The 19,656-nt window shown below is 49.4% G+C and overlaps 1 protein-coding gene across 1 annotated transcript in view; it reads right to left on the reverse strand.

The window, feature by feature from the left end:
* The window catches only part of Vps53 (vacuolar protein sorting 53), a 363,462-nt gene extending 344,323 nt beyond the window's left edge, over positions 1–19,139 (reverse strand). Inside the window, exon 1 of the mRNA XM_068378791.1 lies at positions 18,983–19,139. Coding sequence (XP_068234892.1) covers positions 18,983–19,060 — 78 coding nt within the window. The 5' untranslated portion in view covers positions 19,061–19,139. The remainder of the gene's footprint in view (positions 1–18,982) is intronic.
* Between the last annotated feature and the right edge of the window lie 517 nt (positions 19,140–19,656).

Genomic DNA, 19,656 nt, shown 5'->3' on the forward strand with positions numbered 1-19,656 from the left:
GGGGAGGCAGCAACAGCCGAATCCCCAGGACTCAACCAGACAGCTCACACCGTTGCTATATTACAGAAACAAACTAGATCGGTAACTGTAAAAAAATAAAACAAATAATATTAGTACACATTCATTCCCCGGGAAGGCTCCGAAGAGGAATCCCGAGGGAAAGGAACAAGAATTACACAACAGGCACGTGCCCTCACAACCACTTACACTCGCGGAAGGAGAGCTGTAACCAAAACAGAATTATAACAATTATAATTATGTAACATGTAATTATGTAATTTAAAAATGAATGAACACTAAAGAAAGAACGAAAACCCCGAAAGGAATCGTTCTACAAGCTGAAAAACAAAAAACAACTACAATTAGATTCATAACTAATTGAGACAAACGTAGGGCGTAGCAACCCCCCACACGGAATGGAAGCTACAAGGGCGTAGTAACACATAGTAAAAGGGTGAACGACCTCAAGAGAGAGAGAGAGAGAGAAAGACATAAGTCAAACTCGATCGCCACCCATAAAATTAGGCCGTGGTGGCCTAACTGCCGAGGCCTCCACGTAGATATCGTACACTACACACACAAAACAAACAAACAATGGCTGCCAAGAGAGGACCAAGACAGAGACGTCTGTCACAGTCCGAGCCAAAAGTGAAAGTGGGTATTCACCTGTGTGTGAGGGGGAGGAGGGGTAGCTAGCTACCACTCCCCTACCCCCCCCGCTAACTATCGCTGGGGTAATACACCCTCGTTAAATTCTAATGGCTCGCCATTTCAGCTACGCTAAAAGGTAACCCTTTGTAAATAGCGTGGTTTGTATTCCGGTTACGGAACAAATACTCTTCCAGAACGGGGGTGGAGTGTTGGGAGAATTGAGAGAAAGATGGCGGAGCTACGTTCCAGCTCCAACCCAGTCTGTTCTTGATTAGGCTGTGGGCCCAGGGATCGAAGGTCCAGCGATCCCGAAATGAGTAAAGTCTTCCTCCTACCGGAAGCATCTCACTTTTGCTGTTGACCGGAGGACTTGCCTCCTTGACCGCGTCCTACTCGATTGCCTCTGCCTTTTGAGGGGCGTCTAGAGGAACCTCTAAATGTTCCCCTGGCTTTCGGCCGAAAGGTAGTAGACTGCCTCTCAAAGGCTGGAGTAAAGGCTGGCGACTGTGTCGCCATTTGCTGGGGTACCAGCTGGTAGGTAGTTGGAGGTTGTGCTACCACCTGGGGCACCGCGGTCGCGGGAAGTTGTTGTTGCCTTTGTTGTCTGGCGGGGCGAGAGGGCACCTTTGGCCTCTTTGTCTTCCGCTTAGGTTGGGGACCCTCATTGGGGGAAGACTTCCTCTTTGGTGACAAGCCTCACTTCTGGAGAAGGTTCCTATTCTCCGTGGCGGCCTTGTCAACTACTTCCTTGACCACTTCACTTGGGAAGAGGTCCTTTCCCCAGATACTGGACGATATTAGCTTCCTGGATTCGTGTTTCACCGCAGCCGAGGTGAACACGAACTCCCTACAAGCCCTTCTGGCTTTAATGAAGCCATACAGGTCTTTGGTCACAGTTGCCAGATGTGTTTTGGCCACAACCATAAACATATCTGGGTTCTGGGGATCGCTTGCCATTGTCTCCAAGATAGTCTGGAGAGACATAGAGGCGGCAAGTCTTTCTTTAGTCTCCTGCTCCCTGGGCAGGAGAAACTCGGACAACTTGGGGAGGTCCTCGCCGAACTGACATCCAGCAATATCTGCCTCCAACTTCCCGACTAAGAAGGTAAGATGTACGTCCTTCCTGACCTTCTGGTCCATAGGCAAAGCTAAGGATAACGATTTACACTCGTCGAGTGTAGGACAAGGCTTCCCTGCTTCTATCGCCTTTAAAGCTGCCTTGTACCCTTTTTCCATAAAGGGGAAGGCCTGGGAAGGTGAAGCAACAAAGGACAGATGTTTTATCCTCAGAGCCGGCACCTTTGAGTTAGTGAAGGCCCTCTCCTTCAAGGTGCTTGTCAGCAAAGCCTGTGCTTTGGCATGGTAAAAAACAATGACCTCTTTTGGCTCCATCGCTTCCTTTGATGCTGGCTCTGCCTTCAGATGGACGAAGCAGTCTGAATAAGCCTCCAAGCTGGGCCAGAATTCCACATCTTCAATGGGAATTGATCCCAGTTTCTCGGAAATGTAAATATGATATTTTAATTATAAAATAAATTTTTGAATATACTTACCCGGTGAATATATAATAGCTGCAACTCTGCGGCTCGACAGACACATACTGTACATAAAAAAACTCGCGAGCGATCGCTATGCAGGTTGCGGGTGTGCCCACCAGCGCCAACTCTCGGCCAGATACCACTCTCGGATGTAAACAAAACCTTCAATTTCTTTTCGTCCCACTGCGTCTCTATTGGGGAGGAAGGGAGGGTCGTTTAATTTATATATTCACCGGGTAAGTATATTCAAAAATTTATTTTATAATTAAAATATCATTTTTAAATATTTAACTTAGCCGGTGAATATATAATAGCTGATTCACACCCAAGGAGGTGGGTAGAGACCAGAGTTAAATATGTTTACATCGCATAAGCTAAGAGTTTTTTCATTTTGACAGTTATCAATATAACAAAACCAAAATAAATAGGTACCTGGTAAGGAAGTCGACTTAGACGATTACTCTGCCTTGTAAGTCTGTCTTCCTTACGGAGCCCCGCGATCCTCTTAGGATGCTGACAGACTCCCAGGAGCTGAAGTATCAAGGGCTGCAACCCATACAACAGGACATCATCAAACCCCTAATCTGGGCGCTCTCAAGAAATGACTTTGACCACCCGCCAAATCAACCAGGATGCGAAAGGCTTCTTAGCCTTCCGAACAACCCATAAAAACAACATTAAAAACATTTCAAGAGACAGATTAAAAGGATATGGAATTAGGGAATTGTAGTGGTTGAGCCCTCACCCACTACTGCACTCGCTGCTACGAATGGTCCCAGTGTGTAGCAGTTCTCGTAAAGAGTCTGGACATCTTTCAAATAAAATAACGCGAACACTGATTGCTTCTCCAATAGGTTGCGTCCATGATACTTTGCAGAGATCTATTTTGCTTAAAGGCCACGGAAGTTGCTACAGCTCTAACCTCGTGCGTCTTAACCTTAAGCAAAGATCGGTCTTCCTCACTCAAGTGTGAATGAGCTTCTCGTATTAACAATCTGATAAAATATGACAAAGCATTCTTTGACATAGGCAAGGATGGTTTCTTAACCGAACACCATAACGCTTCAGATTTGCCTCGTAAAGGTTTAGTACTAGTTAAGTAGAACTTAAGAGCTCTAACAGGGCATAATACTCTTTCTAGTTCATTGCCTACGATCTCCAATAAGCTAGGAATATCGAAAGATTTAGGCCAAGGACGAGAAGGTAGCTCATTCTTGGCTAGGAAACCAAGCAGCAGAGAACAAGTAGCTTTTTATGACGAAAACCCGATGTTCTTGCTGAAGGCATGAAGCTCACTGACTCTTTTAGCCGAGGCCAAGCATACCAGGAAAAGAGTCTTAAGAGTGAGATCTTTCAGGGAGGCTGAATGTAAAGGCTCAAACCTGTCTGACATGAGGAATCTTAGGACCACGTCTAAATTCCGCCCAGGTGTAGCCAAACGACGTTCCTTAGAGGTCTCAAAAGACTTAAGGAGGTCTTGCAGATCTTTATTGTTGGAAAGATCTAAGCCTCTATGCCGGAAGACCGAGGCCAACATGCTTCTGTAGCCCTTGATCGTAGGAGCTGAAAGGGAGCGAACTTTTCTCAGGTATAAGAGAAAATCAGCTATTTGGGCTACAGAGGTACTGGACGAGGATACGGAAACTGACTTGCACCAGTCTCGGAAGACTTCCCACTTCGATTGGTAAACTCTAATGGTAGACGCTCTCCTCGCTCTAGCAATCGCACTGGCTGCCTCCTTCGAAAAGCCTCTAGCTCTCGAGAGTCTTTCGATAGTCTGAAGGCAGTCAGACGAAGAGCGTGGAGGCTTTGGTGTACCTTCTTTACGTGTGGCTGACGTAGAAGGTCTACTCTTAGAGGAAGACTTCTGGGAACGTCTACCAGCCATCGAAGTACCTCGGTGAACCATTCTCTCGCGGGCCAGAGGGGAGCAACTAACGTCAACCTTGTCCCTTCGTGAGAGGCGAATTTCTGCAGTACCTTGTTGACAATCTTGAATGGTGGGAATGCGTAAAGATCTAGGTGTGACCAATCTAGGAGGAAGGCATCTATATGTATTGCTGCTGGGTCTGGGACTGGAGAGCAGTAGATTGGAAGCCTCTTGGTCAGCGAGGTTGCAAAGAGATCTATGGTGGGTTGACCCCAAGTCGCCCAAAGTCTCTTGCACACATCCTTGTGGAGGGTCCATTCAGTTGGAATTACTTGACCTTTCCGACTGAGACAATCTGCTAGGACGTTCAAGTCGCCCTGGATGAACCTCGTTACTAGGGAGATGCCTCGATCTTTTGACCAGATGAGCAGGTCCCTTGCGATCTCGTACAAAGTCAGTGAGTGGGTACCTCCGTTTGGAAATGTACGCCAAGGCCGTGGTGTTGTCCGAGTTGACCTCCACCACCTTGCCTCGAAGGAGATTCTCGAAGCTTATCAAGGCCAGGTGAACCGCCAAAAGCTCCTTGCTGTTGATATGCATGCTCCTTTGACTCGAGTTCCACAGACCTGAGCATTCCCAACCGTCCAGCGTCGCGCCCCAGCCCAAGTCCGATGCGTCCGAGAAGAGAACATGGTTGGGTTTCTGAACTGCTAGAGGAAGACCCTCTCGTAGACTGATATTGTCTTTCCACCAAGTCAGACAAGTCTTTATCTTTTCGGAAATCGGGATCGAGACCGCCTCTAGCGTCTTGTCCTTTTTCCAGTGAAAAGCTAGATGGAATTGTAGAGGTCGGAGGTGTAGCCTTCCTAGCGAGACAAATTGCTCCAGGGATGACAGCGTTCCTACCAGACTCATCCAAAGCCTGACTGAGCAGCGTTCTTTCCTCAACATCTTCTGGATGACAAGCAGGGCTTGATCTATTCTGGGGGCCGACGGAAAAGCCCGAAAAACTTGACTGTGAATCTCCATCCCTAAATACAGAATAGTTTGGGATGGGACCAGCTGTGACTTTTCCAAGTTGACTAGGAGTCCCAATTCCTTGGTCAGATCTAGAGTCCAATTGAGATCCTTCAGACAGCGATGACTGGAAGAGGCTCTGAGAAGCCAGTCGTCCAAATAAAGGGAGGCTCGGATGTCCGATAAATGGAGGAATTTTGCCACATTCCTCATAAGCCTCGTAAACACGAGAGGAGCCGTGCTTAGGCCAAAGCACAGGGCCCGAAACTGGTACACCACATCGTCGAAGACGAATCTCAGAAAAGGTTGGGAGTCTGAGTGAATGGGGATGTGGAAGTAAGCGTCCCTTAGGTCGAGAGAGACCATCCAGTCTCCCTTTCTGACCGCTGCTAGGACTGACTTTGTGGTCTCCATGGTAAACTTCGTTTTTGTGACAAAGACATTCAGAGCACTGACGTCTAGCACCGGTCTCCAACCTCCTGTCTTCTTTGATACTAGGAAGAGACGGTTGTAAAACCCCGGTGATTGAAGGTCCGAGACTTTGACCACCACTCCCTTCTCTAGTAAAAGAAACACTTCCAGTTTCAGGGCTTGTCTCTTTGCTGCCTCTCGGTACCTGGGAGAGAGATCGATGGGGGACGTCGCTAGAGGAGGTCTGCGTACAAAAGGGATTTTGTATCCCTCTCTGAGCAACCTCACAGATTGTTGATCTGCGCCTCTCTTCTCCCAGGCTTGCCAGAAGTTCTTGAGTCTGGCTCCTACTGCTGTCTGAAGTTGCGGGCAGTCAGACTCTGCCCCGAGAGGACTTGGATCCTTTCCTCTTCCTCTCTTCCCTTCGGCACGAGCACCTCCCCTGCTGGAGGCTCTGCCACGAAAGGGCGGGATAAACCTGGACGCTGGAGTGTCTATCCTAGGTCTAGCAGACAAGGCAGGCAAAGGGGGAGCTTTGCGAGCCGTGGACGCAACTAAATCGTGGGTGTCCTTCTGCACTAAAGACAAGGCAATTCCCTTAACCAAGACTTCAGGAAACCAGCACTTAGACAAGGGCGCAAAGAGTAGCTCAGATCTTTGGCATGGCGTCACTCCTGCTGACAGAAAAGAGCACAGAGACTCTCGTTTCTTAAGGACTCCGGACGTGAATGAAGCGGCAAGCTCGTTGGACCGATCGCGGACGGCCTTGTCCATGCAGGACATAATGAGTAAGGAAACATCCCTATCGGCAGATGAGATTTTCCTACTCAGGGCTCCCAAACACCAGTCCAGGAAGTTAAAGACTTCAAACGCCCTAAATATGCCTTTAAGAAGGTGGTCCAGGTCCGAGGGTGACCAACTAATCTTCGAGCGTCTCATGGCAAGGCGACGGGGAGAGTCTACAAGACTTGAGAAGTCGCCCTGGGCAGAGGCAGGAACTCCCAAGCCGAGAACTTCTCCCGTGGCATACCAGACGCTCGATCTAGACGAGAGTTTAGATGGGGGGAAGGCAAATGCCGTCTTCCCTAAACTCCTCTTGGTCTCTAACCAATCGCCTAACAGCCGTAAAGCTCTCTTGGATGAGCGAGAGAGAACGAGTTTCGTAAAGGCTGGCATGGTAGCAGGAACGCCTAAAACAAACTCGGACGGCGGCGAACGAGGAGCCACAGAAATAAAGTGATCAGGGAACAACTCTTTAAAAACAACCATGACTTTTCTAAAGTCCATAGATGGTGGAACTGATTTAGGCTCATCTAATTCTGAAGGCTGATCCTCAGGCTGTGGTTCAGCAACGTCCTCATCTGACAGTTCCTCATCTGATAACTGATGAGAAAACGGCAAAGGTGTAGGCAACGTTTGACTCGCAGAGTCCGGTCGCACTGGTGCATACGTGACGGAGCAGGATGCAGCGTCCTGAAACTGCTGAACAGTCTGGGAACTGTCAACAACAACAGGTGCGCGAGGACGCACAGCGTCCACCCGAGACTGTTTAGACCGTCTGGGTTGTGCAGTCAACACCATACCAGGTTGCGGAGGTTGACGCACCGCGTCAAAACAAGTCAACTCTGATGGTTGGTGAACGTCCTGAACGTCACCAATCGCATCAGTGCGTTGCCTAACGTCAACGTGCGGCTGGAAATCCACACTGGATCGCATCGGGGGAGGAACAACCCCAACTGGTTGACGCGAGAAAGCTACATCCACGTCAACAGGACGCACAACAGAACGCTTGGATGGCTGATGGCCAGTAGGTTCAACGGAAACCTTCTCAGCGTTGTAGTCCTCCATCAAGGACGCAAGCTTAGACTGCATGTCTTGCAGTAACACCCATTTAGCGTCTACGGAAGCAGGTGCGGTAACAGACGGGGTTAGCGACTGAGACGGCACAACTTTGCCTCTCTTAGGCGGCGAGCAGTCATCAGATGACGGCAACGGGTCCGAACTGTCCCAGTGGCTACATCCGGGACGTTGGACTTGTCCTGAAGGGACCGACTTGCGTTTTAAAGGTCTTGAGACCTTGGTCCAAGGTTTCTTACGTGAAAAACCTTCGGACGACTAGGTAAAAATGGGCTCTCTCGTTTTATGGTAGGGGCGATCTTGACGAGATTTGCCTGATACCAAAGAGGGAACGTCTGTTCGCTGATCAAGGCCTCTCGAACCCATAAGTCGTACGACATTGCTTCTCCCCTGGGCTTGGGAGCTTGCAAGAGGTCCCGGACTAGGTGGACGACAGGCACGAACAGACGAACCCTCGGTCGCAACACTGTTCACAACACTTTGCGTAACACTAGGCACTTTCCCACTTTCCGCCGTGGCACTTTGGCACTTGAGTTCCTTCACGTCCGCCATGAGTTGATTCCGGTCACTTGCTAAAGCCTCAACTCTCTCCCCCAAGGCATGAATAGCACGCATCATGTCTTGCAAAGACGGTTCCTGAGTGCTAGGAGGGGGGTTAGGAACAACCACTACAGGGGAAGGATTAGGTTCAGGGGCATGTGGAGAGGAAAAATCTACGGACCTAGAAGAACTTCTCCTTACCCTATCTCTCTCTAGTCTGCGTGTATATTTATCAAATTCGATCCAATCGAATTCCGAAAGGCCCACGCATTCCTCACACCGATCTCCCAATTGACAGGTTTTACCCTGACAATTGGAACAAACAGTGTGAGGGTCGAGAGAAGCCTTTGGAAGACGCCTATTACAGTCCCTAGCATTACACTTTCGAAACTTGGGAACTTGAGAAGGGTCAGCCATTTTGAATTAGTCAAGGGAAAATTCCAAAAAACGATCTAAGTCATCAACAAATAATCCGATTCAAAAAAGAGTTCAAGGGTTTATTTTGAAGAAAAACACCTGTACTGCGAAAGCTCAAACCAAATTAAAGTACTTCACCAAATATGATGGGAAAAACTCCAGGTTCTACAGCGAGTAAAAGTACGTCTTGTCGTCAACGTCGACATAGAAGAAATTGAAGGTTTTGTTTACATCCGAGAGTGGTATCTGGCCGACAGTTGGCGCTGGTGGGCACACCCGCAACCTGCATAGCGATCGCTCGCGAGATTTTTTATGCATGTGTCTGTCGAGCCGCAGAGTTGCAGCTATTATATATTCACCGGCTAAGTTAAATATTTAAAACTTCCCAGTTGTTATGGGCATGTACTCTGCATGCCTCCACGGATTCACATACAAACATGAAGGAAGTTCCTTCACATTGAGTCTCTTGTCAGACCAACGGGATGCTGCAAGTTGGCGTATTTCCAACCTCAACGCAGCTTCCTTTTCAGCATTCTGCTTTTGTATCTGCTGCACCAATGTCATAATGGAAGACAGAGTCTTCCCTATGTCGTCAGATGGGGGAGCAGACGATATCGAGGGAACTGGTTCTGGGGCAGGAACCGTTGAGACCGAAACTGTTTCGACTTCTTCCTCCTCAGTATCAGGAGCCATAGTCGACTCCTCTTCTGACCTCCAGCAAGAAGGTCCTTTTCAGTGTCCTCTGACACTTCTGACATCCTGTCGTCAAGTTGGATGTCCTTCATCGTGTCCGAGACATCAGACTCTACTGGTATCTGGACGCAAGGGATCTCTGGGTGAGGCTGTGGTATAACAGCATCTTTAGATCCCCAGGGGAAAAGATAGGCCCGCATCTTCTTAATTGGAAGGTAAGGCCCTGTGGTGTTCTTCTGAAAACCGCGGACCCATTCACGCAGCTTCTCCCTTGCTGCATCCATTGACTCCGCTGACTGGGGGTCATTGAAAGCCTCAGTAACCAAGGTTTTACTGATGTTACATACCTGGGGGTCCCAATACTTCAGAGTTCCCTTGGTGATGGAACAGCGTGAATGCGTCCTGCACACCTCATGCCGCAGAAGTTCATACTCCGCACGTTGCAGAAGACGCTCTTACACTTGGGTTGGTCCTCCTGTAAAGAGAGGAAAATAAAATGAGTATACAGTGATTCATCTCACATGATAAAACATACAAATATTATAATAAATATTTTGTCTTTTGCATGTAGCTTAGGATAGTTAAGCTAGAAATTAAATAGGAAAGACACATACATGTGTTTCCTACCCAGCCAATTGCTGTGACCTCCCTCAAAATTAAAACTATGGGTCATTTTATTTTGGAAAATCCATCGGAAGATTACTATCCTGTAAGGATAGGTAAGTGTAACTTAACACTAGCTTCCAGACAGTTTAAGATTGGGGATTGTTATCAGTGATCACTAATTAGTATATAGAAAGAACTTACAGTACTTTCTTTATATCATATGGTCTCAACAATAAGCTGCGCATGACAACACAGGATATGCTGAAAAATTTTGGCTACCGTATAATCTATACTGTAGTTTTCTGTTTGCAGTATGATCTATATTGCAAATTTACTGGCTACTGTATAGTCATATACTGTAGTTCCAGACGGCATATGCCGGCAGGCTAGTACCAGGGTACAGTTCAGTCGATGTATTGTAGGCTGTGGTATTGGCCGGCAGTTCGCCGGCTGCCGGAAGACCGCCAGCAGCCAGTGGATCGCTTTCCCAGCCGGCGATTAGATATTTAGACACGGCGGTCAGCAACCTCTCTGGCTGTCGGCAGCTAGCTAGAACTGTCGGCACGTTAGAACCCAGTGGTACCAACTAATAGAGAGAGAGAAAGCATGGATCAAAGGATGGTGTAAGAGCTCTGCCTTACTACCTTCTTCCAGAATGAGGATTTAAATGGAAGGGGAGAATGTGTCATTCAGGCTTCCACCCATCCACAACTATTGCCGGTCTCTGCCGGCACAGTTTATGAATGGCAGTCCAAGAGAGGACTAAAGAACACTCTACAGTAAAGGGATCTTCTGCCGGCAGCCAGCCTAACTCACCCGGAACCCTATGATCGTAAGGGAGAGCTGAGTGACTGTGCCACTACAGACAGAAGCCAGAGCCAGCCCCAAAACCTACCGGCAATAGGCTCGATTGTAGGACGATGGCCAAGAGTTTGTGATGGTTAGGCCATCACCAAAGGACAGAATGGGGAGGGGTGAGGGTCCTATAGGGTGTGGGAGGAGCCGGCAGGGTTGCCGGTCCTACCTCACCTAACGAAACTCTGTTCTAGTAGTAAAGCCGGTGTCGCCTAGGCAGTAAAAATGCTATTCTTCAGCCAGGGTCCGCCAGCACAGGACTAGTCAGCTAGACCACAGGGAGAAGGTATCATATTTTATAAAGTCTTCAGGTGTGGTCTAGGGAGGTCTAGCCTCCTATGCCGGCAGCATAGTCCAGCAGGGGAATGTTATTCACCCTGTCAGCCAGCTACTGGCATCAGACTAAATACTCTGAAGTTCTGACCAAAACCCAAAAACCTGCCTCTGCAGTTACAGGGAAAGGACAGAAAACCCTAGCCTAGTCCTGCTTGAATTACAACTCAAGGTACGATAGACTAGGGTTATAGCCTAGGCTAACTCAGAGGGAAGGAGAGATTGCTCTTGAGTCTCCGTAGGAGACAAGTATCGTCTTATCAATAGTCTCGGAGATATCTATCTCTGCCTGAATTAATAAAAACGATACATAAGGGCAATCGGGGAACATGTATGAATGTATACTATAGCCACTAGGCTAGTAGCCTAGTGACAGTGAGAATCGATTACCTAAATCACCGAAACTCTCTCGTATACTATCTTGGAAGAGGAAAATATAATGCAATCAATATATCTTATATGTATAAAATTCGCCTAAGGCTTCATTAAAATTATAACACTAGGAAAGAGTATTATATCATGCATGAAAGTACTATAAACTGAATGCTTAGGCTAGGAAGCCTAGCGTAAACAAGGCTCAATTACTAAATCGCCGAAGCTAATATAAATACTATCGGCATAATATAAAGAATTCCTAGCAATGAAGGCTAAATGGCTAAAGATATTTAAGCTATTAAAACCGGGGAGGTCGGTCTGGCTAACTAAATGACTCATGCGTTACAAACGACAGCGCCCATGACGCCTCCGGCTTAGGCAACAGCTCTTGCAACGTTAATTTAACTTTAATTCATATTAAAAAAAGGCAAGAGCTTACATTTATACAATATAAAGATCAATACTCAACTTTCCAGAGGTAGATGAGGTTGGAGAAAGCATGATTAAATCCAAAATCTTCCGAAATAACGAGAGAGCACAGGAAAATCACCGAACAATGGCGCTACGATAAAAGGAATAAAGATGGCGGGCGGACATGACGTCATCTAGATACTCAAAACAGTAGTGGAGGAGAGGTACCTTATTAACGGCTCCCCTTCGTTTTCTTGCCACTTTTCCCTCTCGAAGCGTAAACGCTATTCGGGGTGAAGATAGCTATGTGGCGTGTCAAGAATACGTCCTCTGATATTACAGTATGCGATATCCCTAAAATCACAAATTTTAAGTAATTTGTATTTTTCCTAACAGTACTTACCTCGAACTACTTTCTTAGGAGTATCTGGGATCTCCTCCCAACCGACCAGAGTTTTGTGTAGTTTACCCTAGTCCCGTTTTCTATGAGGGGTAACCTCAGGTGGAGTGGTACACGCCCTGAGGCTATCCCCAAGTCAGAGAGCATGCTTGCTCAGGTCTCGATCTCCAGTAAGTTCTTGATAGCTTAGGTATCTATAAAGTCCAGCAAGTAGTTCGAGGTAAGTACTGTTAGGAAAAATACAAATTACTTAAAATTTGTGATTTGTTCCAACACAGAGTACTTACCTCGAACTATTTTCTTAGGAGACTTATACTTTAGGAGGTGGGACTGTCCTTCAGGACCTAGAGACCGTGACGAGAATAGAAGAGGAACTTAGGTAGGAGACTAGGTTCTGCTGATCTCAAAGAAAACACGAGAAAATAGGGAAAACTACGCAAAAAACCATCTTAGTGTCTAAGTAACTCACTTCTGCAAGAATCCTAGGAGACATGTCCTTCCAATGATAGTGTATCCCATGGCAGTTTCAGGGGGCTACCCGAGTCATTTCCGGTAAGGGAATAGGGGAAGGAAGAACAAGGGGGCTCAGGAAGGAACCTGTGTCTCTTGGACTTGCTACCCGCAGTTACCACTGGGGCTACACCATTAAACCGTTTGGAATGCGGAAATGACGGGACCGAGCGAGAACCCGCCCAGGGACTTTCTCGAGTAGTCCTTCAAGCAGTGAGCCGTAAAGGTCGACTGGTTAAACCAAGTACCTGCTCTCAGGATTTGGCCCACTGCCATTTCTTTCTCAAACGCCAAAGAAGTATTTAGACTCCTAATGCCGTGGGGTCTGGGCTTTCCTGGAAAGGGGACCCCTGCACTACTGTAGGGCCTGACGATCACATGCCTTATCCAGAAGAAGAAAGTGTTCTTGGAGACTGGCTTCTTCAGAGTCCCGAGGAAAATTAACAGACTCTTGATCTCGGGATGAAGGCTAGCTGTCCTTTCTAAATACTGCCATACTGCAAGTCCCTCGGGTTGTCTGAGCGAGGGATAGCTGGCACTGAAAACAATTCCACTTTGGGGTCCCAAACAGCTGGATTCTGAGTCTTGGCTACGAAGGAGGGTAAGAATCTGAAAGTAGTTTCTCGCCAGCCCTTCGAGTGCGAGATCCCGTACGACAGGCCAAGAATCTCACCTACTCTTTGCTGATGCCAGAGCTAAACGAAAGACTGCCTTGAGGGTGAGCTCCTTGTCTAGAATGTCTTTTAGAGGCTCGAAGGGAGGTTCCAAAACATCTTCAAGTACCCTAGCCACATCTCCCTGGGGCACTCTAACGGTTTGGGGGGAAAACGACTGCTCGAAGCTCTTGAAGAGCGTCGAGATCTACCTGGAGGCACCCAGGTCTATGTCCTTCAGGAAGAAGACTTGGGATGGACATGCCCACTTCGTCCCTGAGATAGACCAGGAAGTCTGCTATCTCGTGAATGGAGGCCCCTAACGGCCTGATGTTCTTTGAGGAGCACCCCTTAGAAAAGGTAGCCCACTACGCCTGGTACACCTCGACTGACGAACGCCTCAGGTACCCTGACATCCTTGATGACGTCCTCGACGGAAATCCTTCCTTTTTCAGGAGACGCTCGATAACCTCCACACGTGAAGGAGGGACCAAGGGCTTTTCGTGGAACCTCTGGAAGTGAGGCTGCCGGAGAAGGTCTGGTCTGTCCGGAAGTGGCCCAGGTGTAAGGCATGCCAGTTCCTTTAGATCCGCGAACCACTCTCTCTCTCTAGCCACCAGGGCGCTACCAACGTCACCCACAGGTTGGCCGTCCGTCTCATTGGAAGGCGTCCTCGAACGCTGCTGTTGGATCTGGCACAGGAAAACAAAACACGGGGAGCTGTGCGTTTAGTCTCGTGGCAAAGAGGTCTATCACCGGCGAGCCCCACTTCAGGGAGAGGGTTTTGACCACTTCTGGGTGTAGGGACCACTAGGGCCCTACCACTTCACCCATCCTGTTGAGGCTGTCGGCCAGGACGTTCCTCTTCACCGGAGAGAACCTGGCTGAAAAATTGATTTGTTCCACTTCAGCCCATTCTAGGAACTCCATCGTGAGACTGCACCATTCCTTCGACTTCAGTCCTCCTTGCTCTTTCACGTAGGCCACCTCCGTGGCGTTGTGGCACCCCGGATCCACGGAGCTTCCCCGGGGTAGATGGACGATCTCTAGGCACGCTCTTTGTACGGTCCTCATCTCCAGCACGTATATGTGCAGGTTCGTCTCCTCGACTTCCCATTTACCTTTTGCCGTTTTGTCGAGAAGATGGGCACCCCAGCTCTCCTTGGATACGTCCGTAAACAGGAGCCTCTCCGGAAGGTCGGTAGCAAAGGGAATTCCCTTGAGGGTGTTCATTCCGATTGCTACCACCCCAGGACTTCCTTCGTCTCCGGGGACACTAGGACTATCTAGTGCGGGGAGTCCTATCAGTCTCTGCCAGACCTTGGCTCTCCTGGGCTGGCCCGACAGGAAGGGCCAGAATATCTGTTTCAGGGTGTCCAGTTTCTCCGCGGAGGGCCCTCGCCATCCGGGAGTCTAGAACCAACCCTAGGTAGGTCATCCTGGTGGAGGAACCAGCCGGGACTTCTCCAGGTTGATGATGATACTCAAGACGTTGTAGAACTGCAGGAGCTTCTCGCCTTGCTCCCTCAGTACTTGCTCTGAGACTGAAAGCAATAACCAGTCATCTAGGTACCGAATCTGGAGGACGTCCTGTTCGTGCGCCCAGCCTGAAACTGTTGCGAAGACCTTCGTGAAGCCCTGAGGACTGTCGACAGTCCGAAGCATAGGGTTTTGAACTGCCACGTTTCAGTACTCCATTTTACCCTTAGGAACCTCCTGTTGGAGGGATGAACAGGGACCTGGAAGTAGACATCTTTGAGGCCTACGGACCTCATGAAGTCCTCCTCCTTCAAGGGCGCTAGGACCGACTTCGGAGTGTCCATCTTGAAGTCGGTGTTGCACACGAATTGTTGAGGGCTGAAAGGTCTATGACCGGTCTCCAGAAGCCTGTCGCCTTCTCCACCAGGAAGAGCCTGTTATAGAACCCTGGACTCGGTTTCTCGACTGGTTCTACTACCCCTTTCGCCAGCATTGCCGAGCCTCCTCCCTGCAATACTGCTACTCTCAAGGGGGCGTTGGGTGCCAACCACTCCGCCTGTTGATCTGGGATCCAAGGTGGGGGTCCGCTAAGGGCAGCTTGTACCCCTCCTTTAGTACTGCTACGGTCCACAGATCCGATCCGTGGTCCCGCCATGCTTGCCAAGATCGTTTGAGGCATCTCCCCACCTGAGGTGCCAGCAGGAGTAGGGGGCCTCCCCTCCTAACTCCTTCGAGAGCCGCGGCCTGAACGCCTTCTCCTGGAGCCCGAATAGGAGGGTTTGAAGGTTAACTGAGGAGTCGAAGCTCCCCTACGGGGGGGCAAGGCAAGGGAAAGATTACGTGTGCCAACTTCTACATCCGACGGGCGGACGGAGCCGAAGAGGCACTGGGCAAAGGTGCGGGGGTCTCTCTCCAGCGGCCACTGAGGCAGCCACTGGAGAGGCAATAGCCCCGTTCGACCCGCTAGGGGGAAAACCACTTTGCCTTCGTCACGGATGGAGCCGTCAGGAACGGGGGTAGCCATCAGGAACGGGGGTAGCCGTCATGGGTCTACTCCCTCCCGGGGAAATCCGTGGGGTTCAAGTACCCTGCCATGTCAGCGGCCTCTTCCGATGCTTGGATGGGGCTGGCCGGGACGATGGCATGGATGGAGCCGCCGGAACGGAGGTAGCCGTCATGGGTGTGTCAGCAGCCACCTCCAATGCTTGGATGGGGCTGGCCGGGACGATGGAGCGGCTATCTCCATCACGGATGAAGCCACTGGGACGGAGGTAGCCGTCATGGGTCTACCCCCTCCCGGGGAAATCCGTGGGGTGCGAGTACCCTGGTATACCAGCGGTTGACCACGAAGCCTGAATGGAGCTGTCGTGGTACCGGGTATGGGTGCCATGCTGCCGGGTCGAGCCAGCGGCTACCTCCGCTGGAAGGATGGAGATCCTGCGGAGATCCATGGAGCCACGGGCTTCCCCGTGCTGGCTGGTTGGTTTCTTCGTTCAGGGCGGGCCATCGAAGAACCGGAGGCCGGGACAAGGCTGCCAGTCTGAAGTGGCGACTCTCTCCGCTGGGCGGGAGAAGTCGGAACCTTCGCGGGCTTATGCCAGTCAACCGAGACCTGGCTGTCGAAGTCTTGGAGGCTGGGACACGGCTGCCAGACCGAAAGGGCGACTCTCCGCTGGGCGGAAGGAGTCGGAACCCTCGCGTACTTATGCCGGTCTGCCAGAGCCTGCTGTAAGGTTGCCGGGGTTCACGTCGAAGGACGGGCATCGCCGTCGGAACGGGGGCCTCCGTCCTGGGTCCAACAACTCTTCCGGAGGTTCTCGTATCTGCGGGCCTGCCCGTCGAGGAAAACCGAGGGCTGCGCTCGTGACGAGCTAGGTAGCCTTTGGAGGTCAGGACTCGTCTGCCAGACCGAAGGGGCGACTCTCTCCGCTGGGCGGATGGAACCGGAACCTTCGCGGACTTACGCCTGTCGACAGGAACCTGCCATGATAAGTCCCTCCGTCGGGTGCCGCTGCTGCCAGAGGAGTATCTATCCGGGGAGTTCGTCCTCGGACGCCAACTTGAAGGGCCCGGTGCCGCCGCTAGCTCCAGCAGCCTGTCGAGGTGAACCACCACCCACTCACTGCTCTTGGGGGATCTTGAGCGCCGACTCTAGTGGCACGACCTCGAGGGGGAGCGAGAACGTGACAACTTCTTGCGGGACTTCTCCCTTTGTCTCCTGAGCTTCCTCAGCGCCTCGTCTTGGGAGGCTCCTTCTCGGCAACGTCCTCGGCTGCAGAAGTGACTGAAAAACACGCCAAAGAGGCTGGAGAAGAATTAGGGACATTTTTCCCCCACATGAGGTCATCAGAGGAGACGTGGCCTGCTTGCACCAGGACTCCGTCTCCCATACACACTCCCGCCCCTCACTCGTCTGGAACGACGCCACAACCCCACTATCCTGAAGATCAGACTCTTGGGGAAGGGCCGCGGGCCTCTTCCCTGCAACGGACTTACCTCGTCCCCTACTCTGGGTAGAGGAGGGTGGTAGGGAAGCTCTGTCAGACGAGACGCCCGGCGAAGCAAGGGAGGAAGGGACGCTCAGCTTCTTAGGCGACCTCTTCGTCGCCTACTTCTTCTTGGAGCTATACCGCACCCACTCAGACTCCTGGGGAAGAGCAATGGGCCACTTCCCCACAACTGACTTACCTCGTCCCCTACTCTGGGTAGGGGAAGGTGGCTGTATAAAAGAAGCTCCATTCAACGAGGCATCGGGAGAAGTAAGCGGCGAGGAGAGGCTCGTCTTCCTATGTGACCTCTTGGACGCCTTCTTCTTCTTGGTGCCGAAGCGCTCCCACTGCACCACGTTCCAGGACTCGCACTCCGGACACGTGGCTGTAGGAGAGCATAAGCTGCCCTTACAAGACAAACACAGAGGATAAGGGTAGGAAGGGTTATAGAATGAACACAATGGGTCCACGTGGGACCGCGTAAGACACAAAAGGGGGGTCGCGGACACAAAGGGTCGCACTGGGTAAGGAGAGAGCGTCGAGATGTTATCACAACGCGACCAGAGAACTTACTGGAGATCGAGACCTGAGCAAGCATGCTCTCTGACTTGGGGATAGCCTCAGGGCGTGTACCACTCCACCTGAGGTTACCCCTCATAGAAAACGGGACTAGGGTAAACTACGCAAAACTCTGGTCGGTTGGGAGGAGATCCCAGATACTCCTAAGAAAGTAGTTCGAGGTAAGTACTCTGTGTTGGAACAAAGGAAAATTAGGGATAATCGCGCCAGGAGTTAGAATTCTGGAGACCTAAAGGTAAAATTCTCTGGGAATATCACTATAGTCAAATATACCCTAGGAAGCTACTCCTAAAGGGACTTCCATCATGACGACATGGCCTGAGCCCAAAAAATAAGTATTGCGCCCTCCCTTCCCCAGTCGACATCAACGGGAGACGGGGGAGCGGAGAGTAATTGTAACATTAACAATGGTTTTTGGCAGTAATAACCTATATGGGATATAAAATAGTGTATTTGCAAAGATCCATTCACTTAAGCAACTTCTAATGTCCTAACTAATATTGCACTGTTTTACAATAAAACTGGGAACCCAAAGTTAGATTGTATCAGTTCGTTTCCTTTGGGGCTTTTGTATAACGACGGACAGAAACTGCCCCTGGCATGAATACCACTAACTTAAACTTCCCCACCTAACCTAACCTACAAGCAGTTTCCTTACCTACTTTTCTAATGGGGAGGGATGCTAACGCCTCTGTGCAACCACCCTTCGACTGATGTATTCTTATCCATAGGAGGGTGTACGTATAATAGCGGCCACCTGTATGTGTAACAATGGCCAGCTAAGAATATGGCCGTGTAAGGGAGGTTGCAGGGGGCGTTGGGCCCCCGTTAGATAAGAACACAGCTTGTAGATTATGTTAGGTGGGGGAAGTTTAGGTTATGTGATGTTTTTGTGTAGAAATTTTGCAGAAAAACAGACAAGAAAATGTGAAGAATATCCCCATTTTCTATGCACGTGGGAGGAACTTGCCACTGATATCCAAAGGCTTCTTGATGAGGGGGTCATAGCGGATGGCTGTCATCATACATACACCCCTTTCCTCTGAGAAATATGGTTCTCAAATGTCGTTCTAACAACAATACCATTCAAATCCACTCTGAATACACTAGGAAAACGGTTTTACAATGCTCAGGCTATCTGGAATAATTTTTCTTTGATATTTCTGTTTTATTTTAGACAATACAGTAAGTGCCAAGTGGAAATAAGCTAACTTTTACAACCGGGGCCTAGCCCATAACCATGATAAACTTAGTTTGTATATATATTACGGAAGTAGACTATGGAAAATTATCATTACCTCCTGAATGGCTTGAACTACTTCGGGTGGAAAATCTAAGTTTAACTTCTCTACATCTGTCATTGTATCTGGTTCCATCACAAATTTACCCCCGTGTGTAGTGTCACTCACTCTCAGAAAGACTGTCAAGTTGTCAACAACCAAAGGGAGCGTTCGCTTCGGAAGAGATCACGGGAGTGGTAGAAATGTTGTTATTGGGGTGCGTTACTTCAACACTTATAGTTGAAAGCACATATTATTATTTATATTAAAAGCCAAGTTACAACCTTAGTTTGAAAAGCAAGATGCTACAAGCCCAAGGGCTCCAACTGGGAAAAAGAGCCCAGTGAGGAGAGAAAATAGATACGCTACAAGAGAAGTAAGAAATAACTGAAATGAAATATTTTAAGAACAGTAACAACATTAAATTAGATATATTATATATAAACTATAAAAAGTTCAAAACAAGCAAGAGGAAGAGAAACAAGATGGAACAGCGCGCCCAAGTGTACCCTCAAGCAAAAGACCACTAATCCAAGACAGTGGAAGGCTATGGTGCAGAGGCTATGGCACTACCCAAGACTGAAAAACAATGGTTTGATTTTGGAGTGTCCTTCTCCTAGAGGAGCTGCTTACCATAGATAAAGGGTCTCTTCTACCCTTACCAAGAGGAAAGTAGCCACTGAACAATGACA

The sequence above is a fragment of the Palaemon carinicauda genome, chromosome 8, assembly GCF_036898095.1.
Source record: "Palaemon carinicauda isolate YSFRI2023 chromosome 8, ASM3689809v2, whole genome shotgun sequence".
Taxonomy (NCBI): domain Eukaryota; kingdom Metazoa; phylum Arthropoda; class Malacostraca; order Decapoda; family Palaemonidae; genus Palaemon; species Palaemon carinicauda.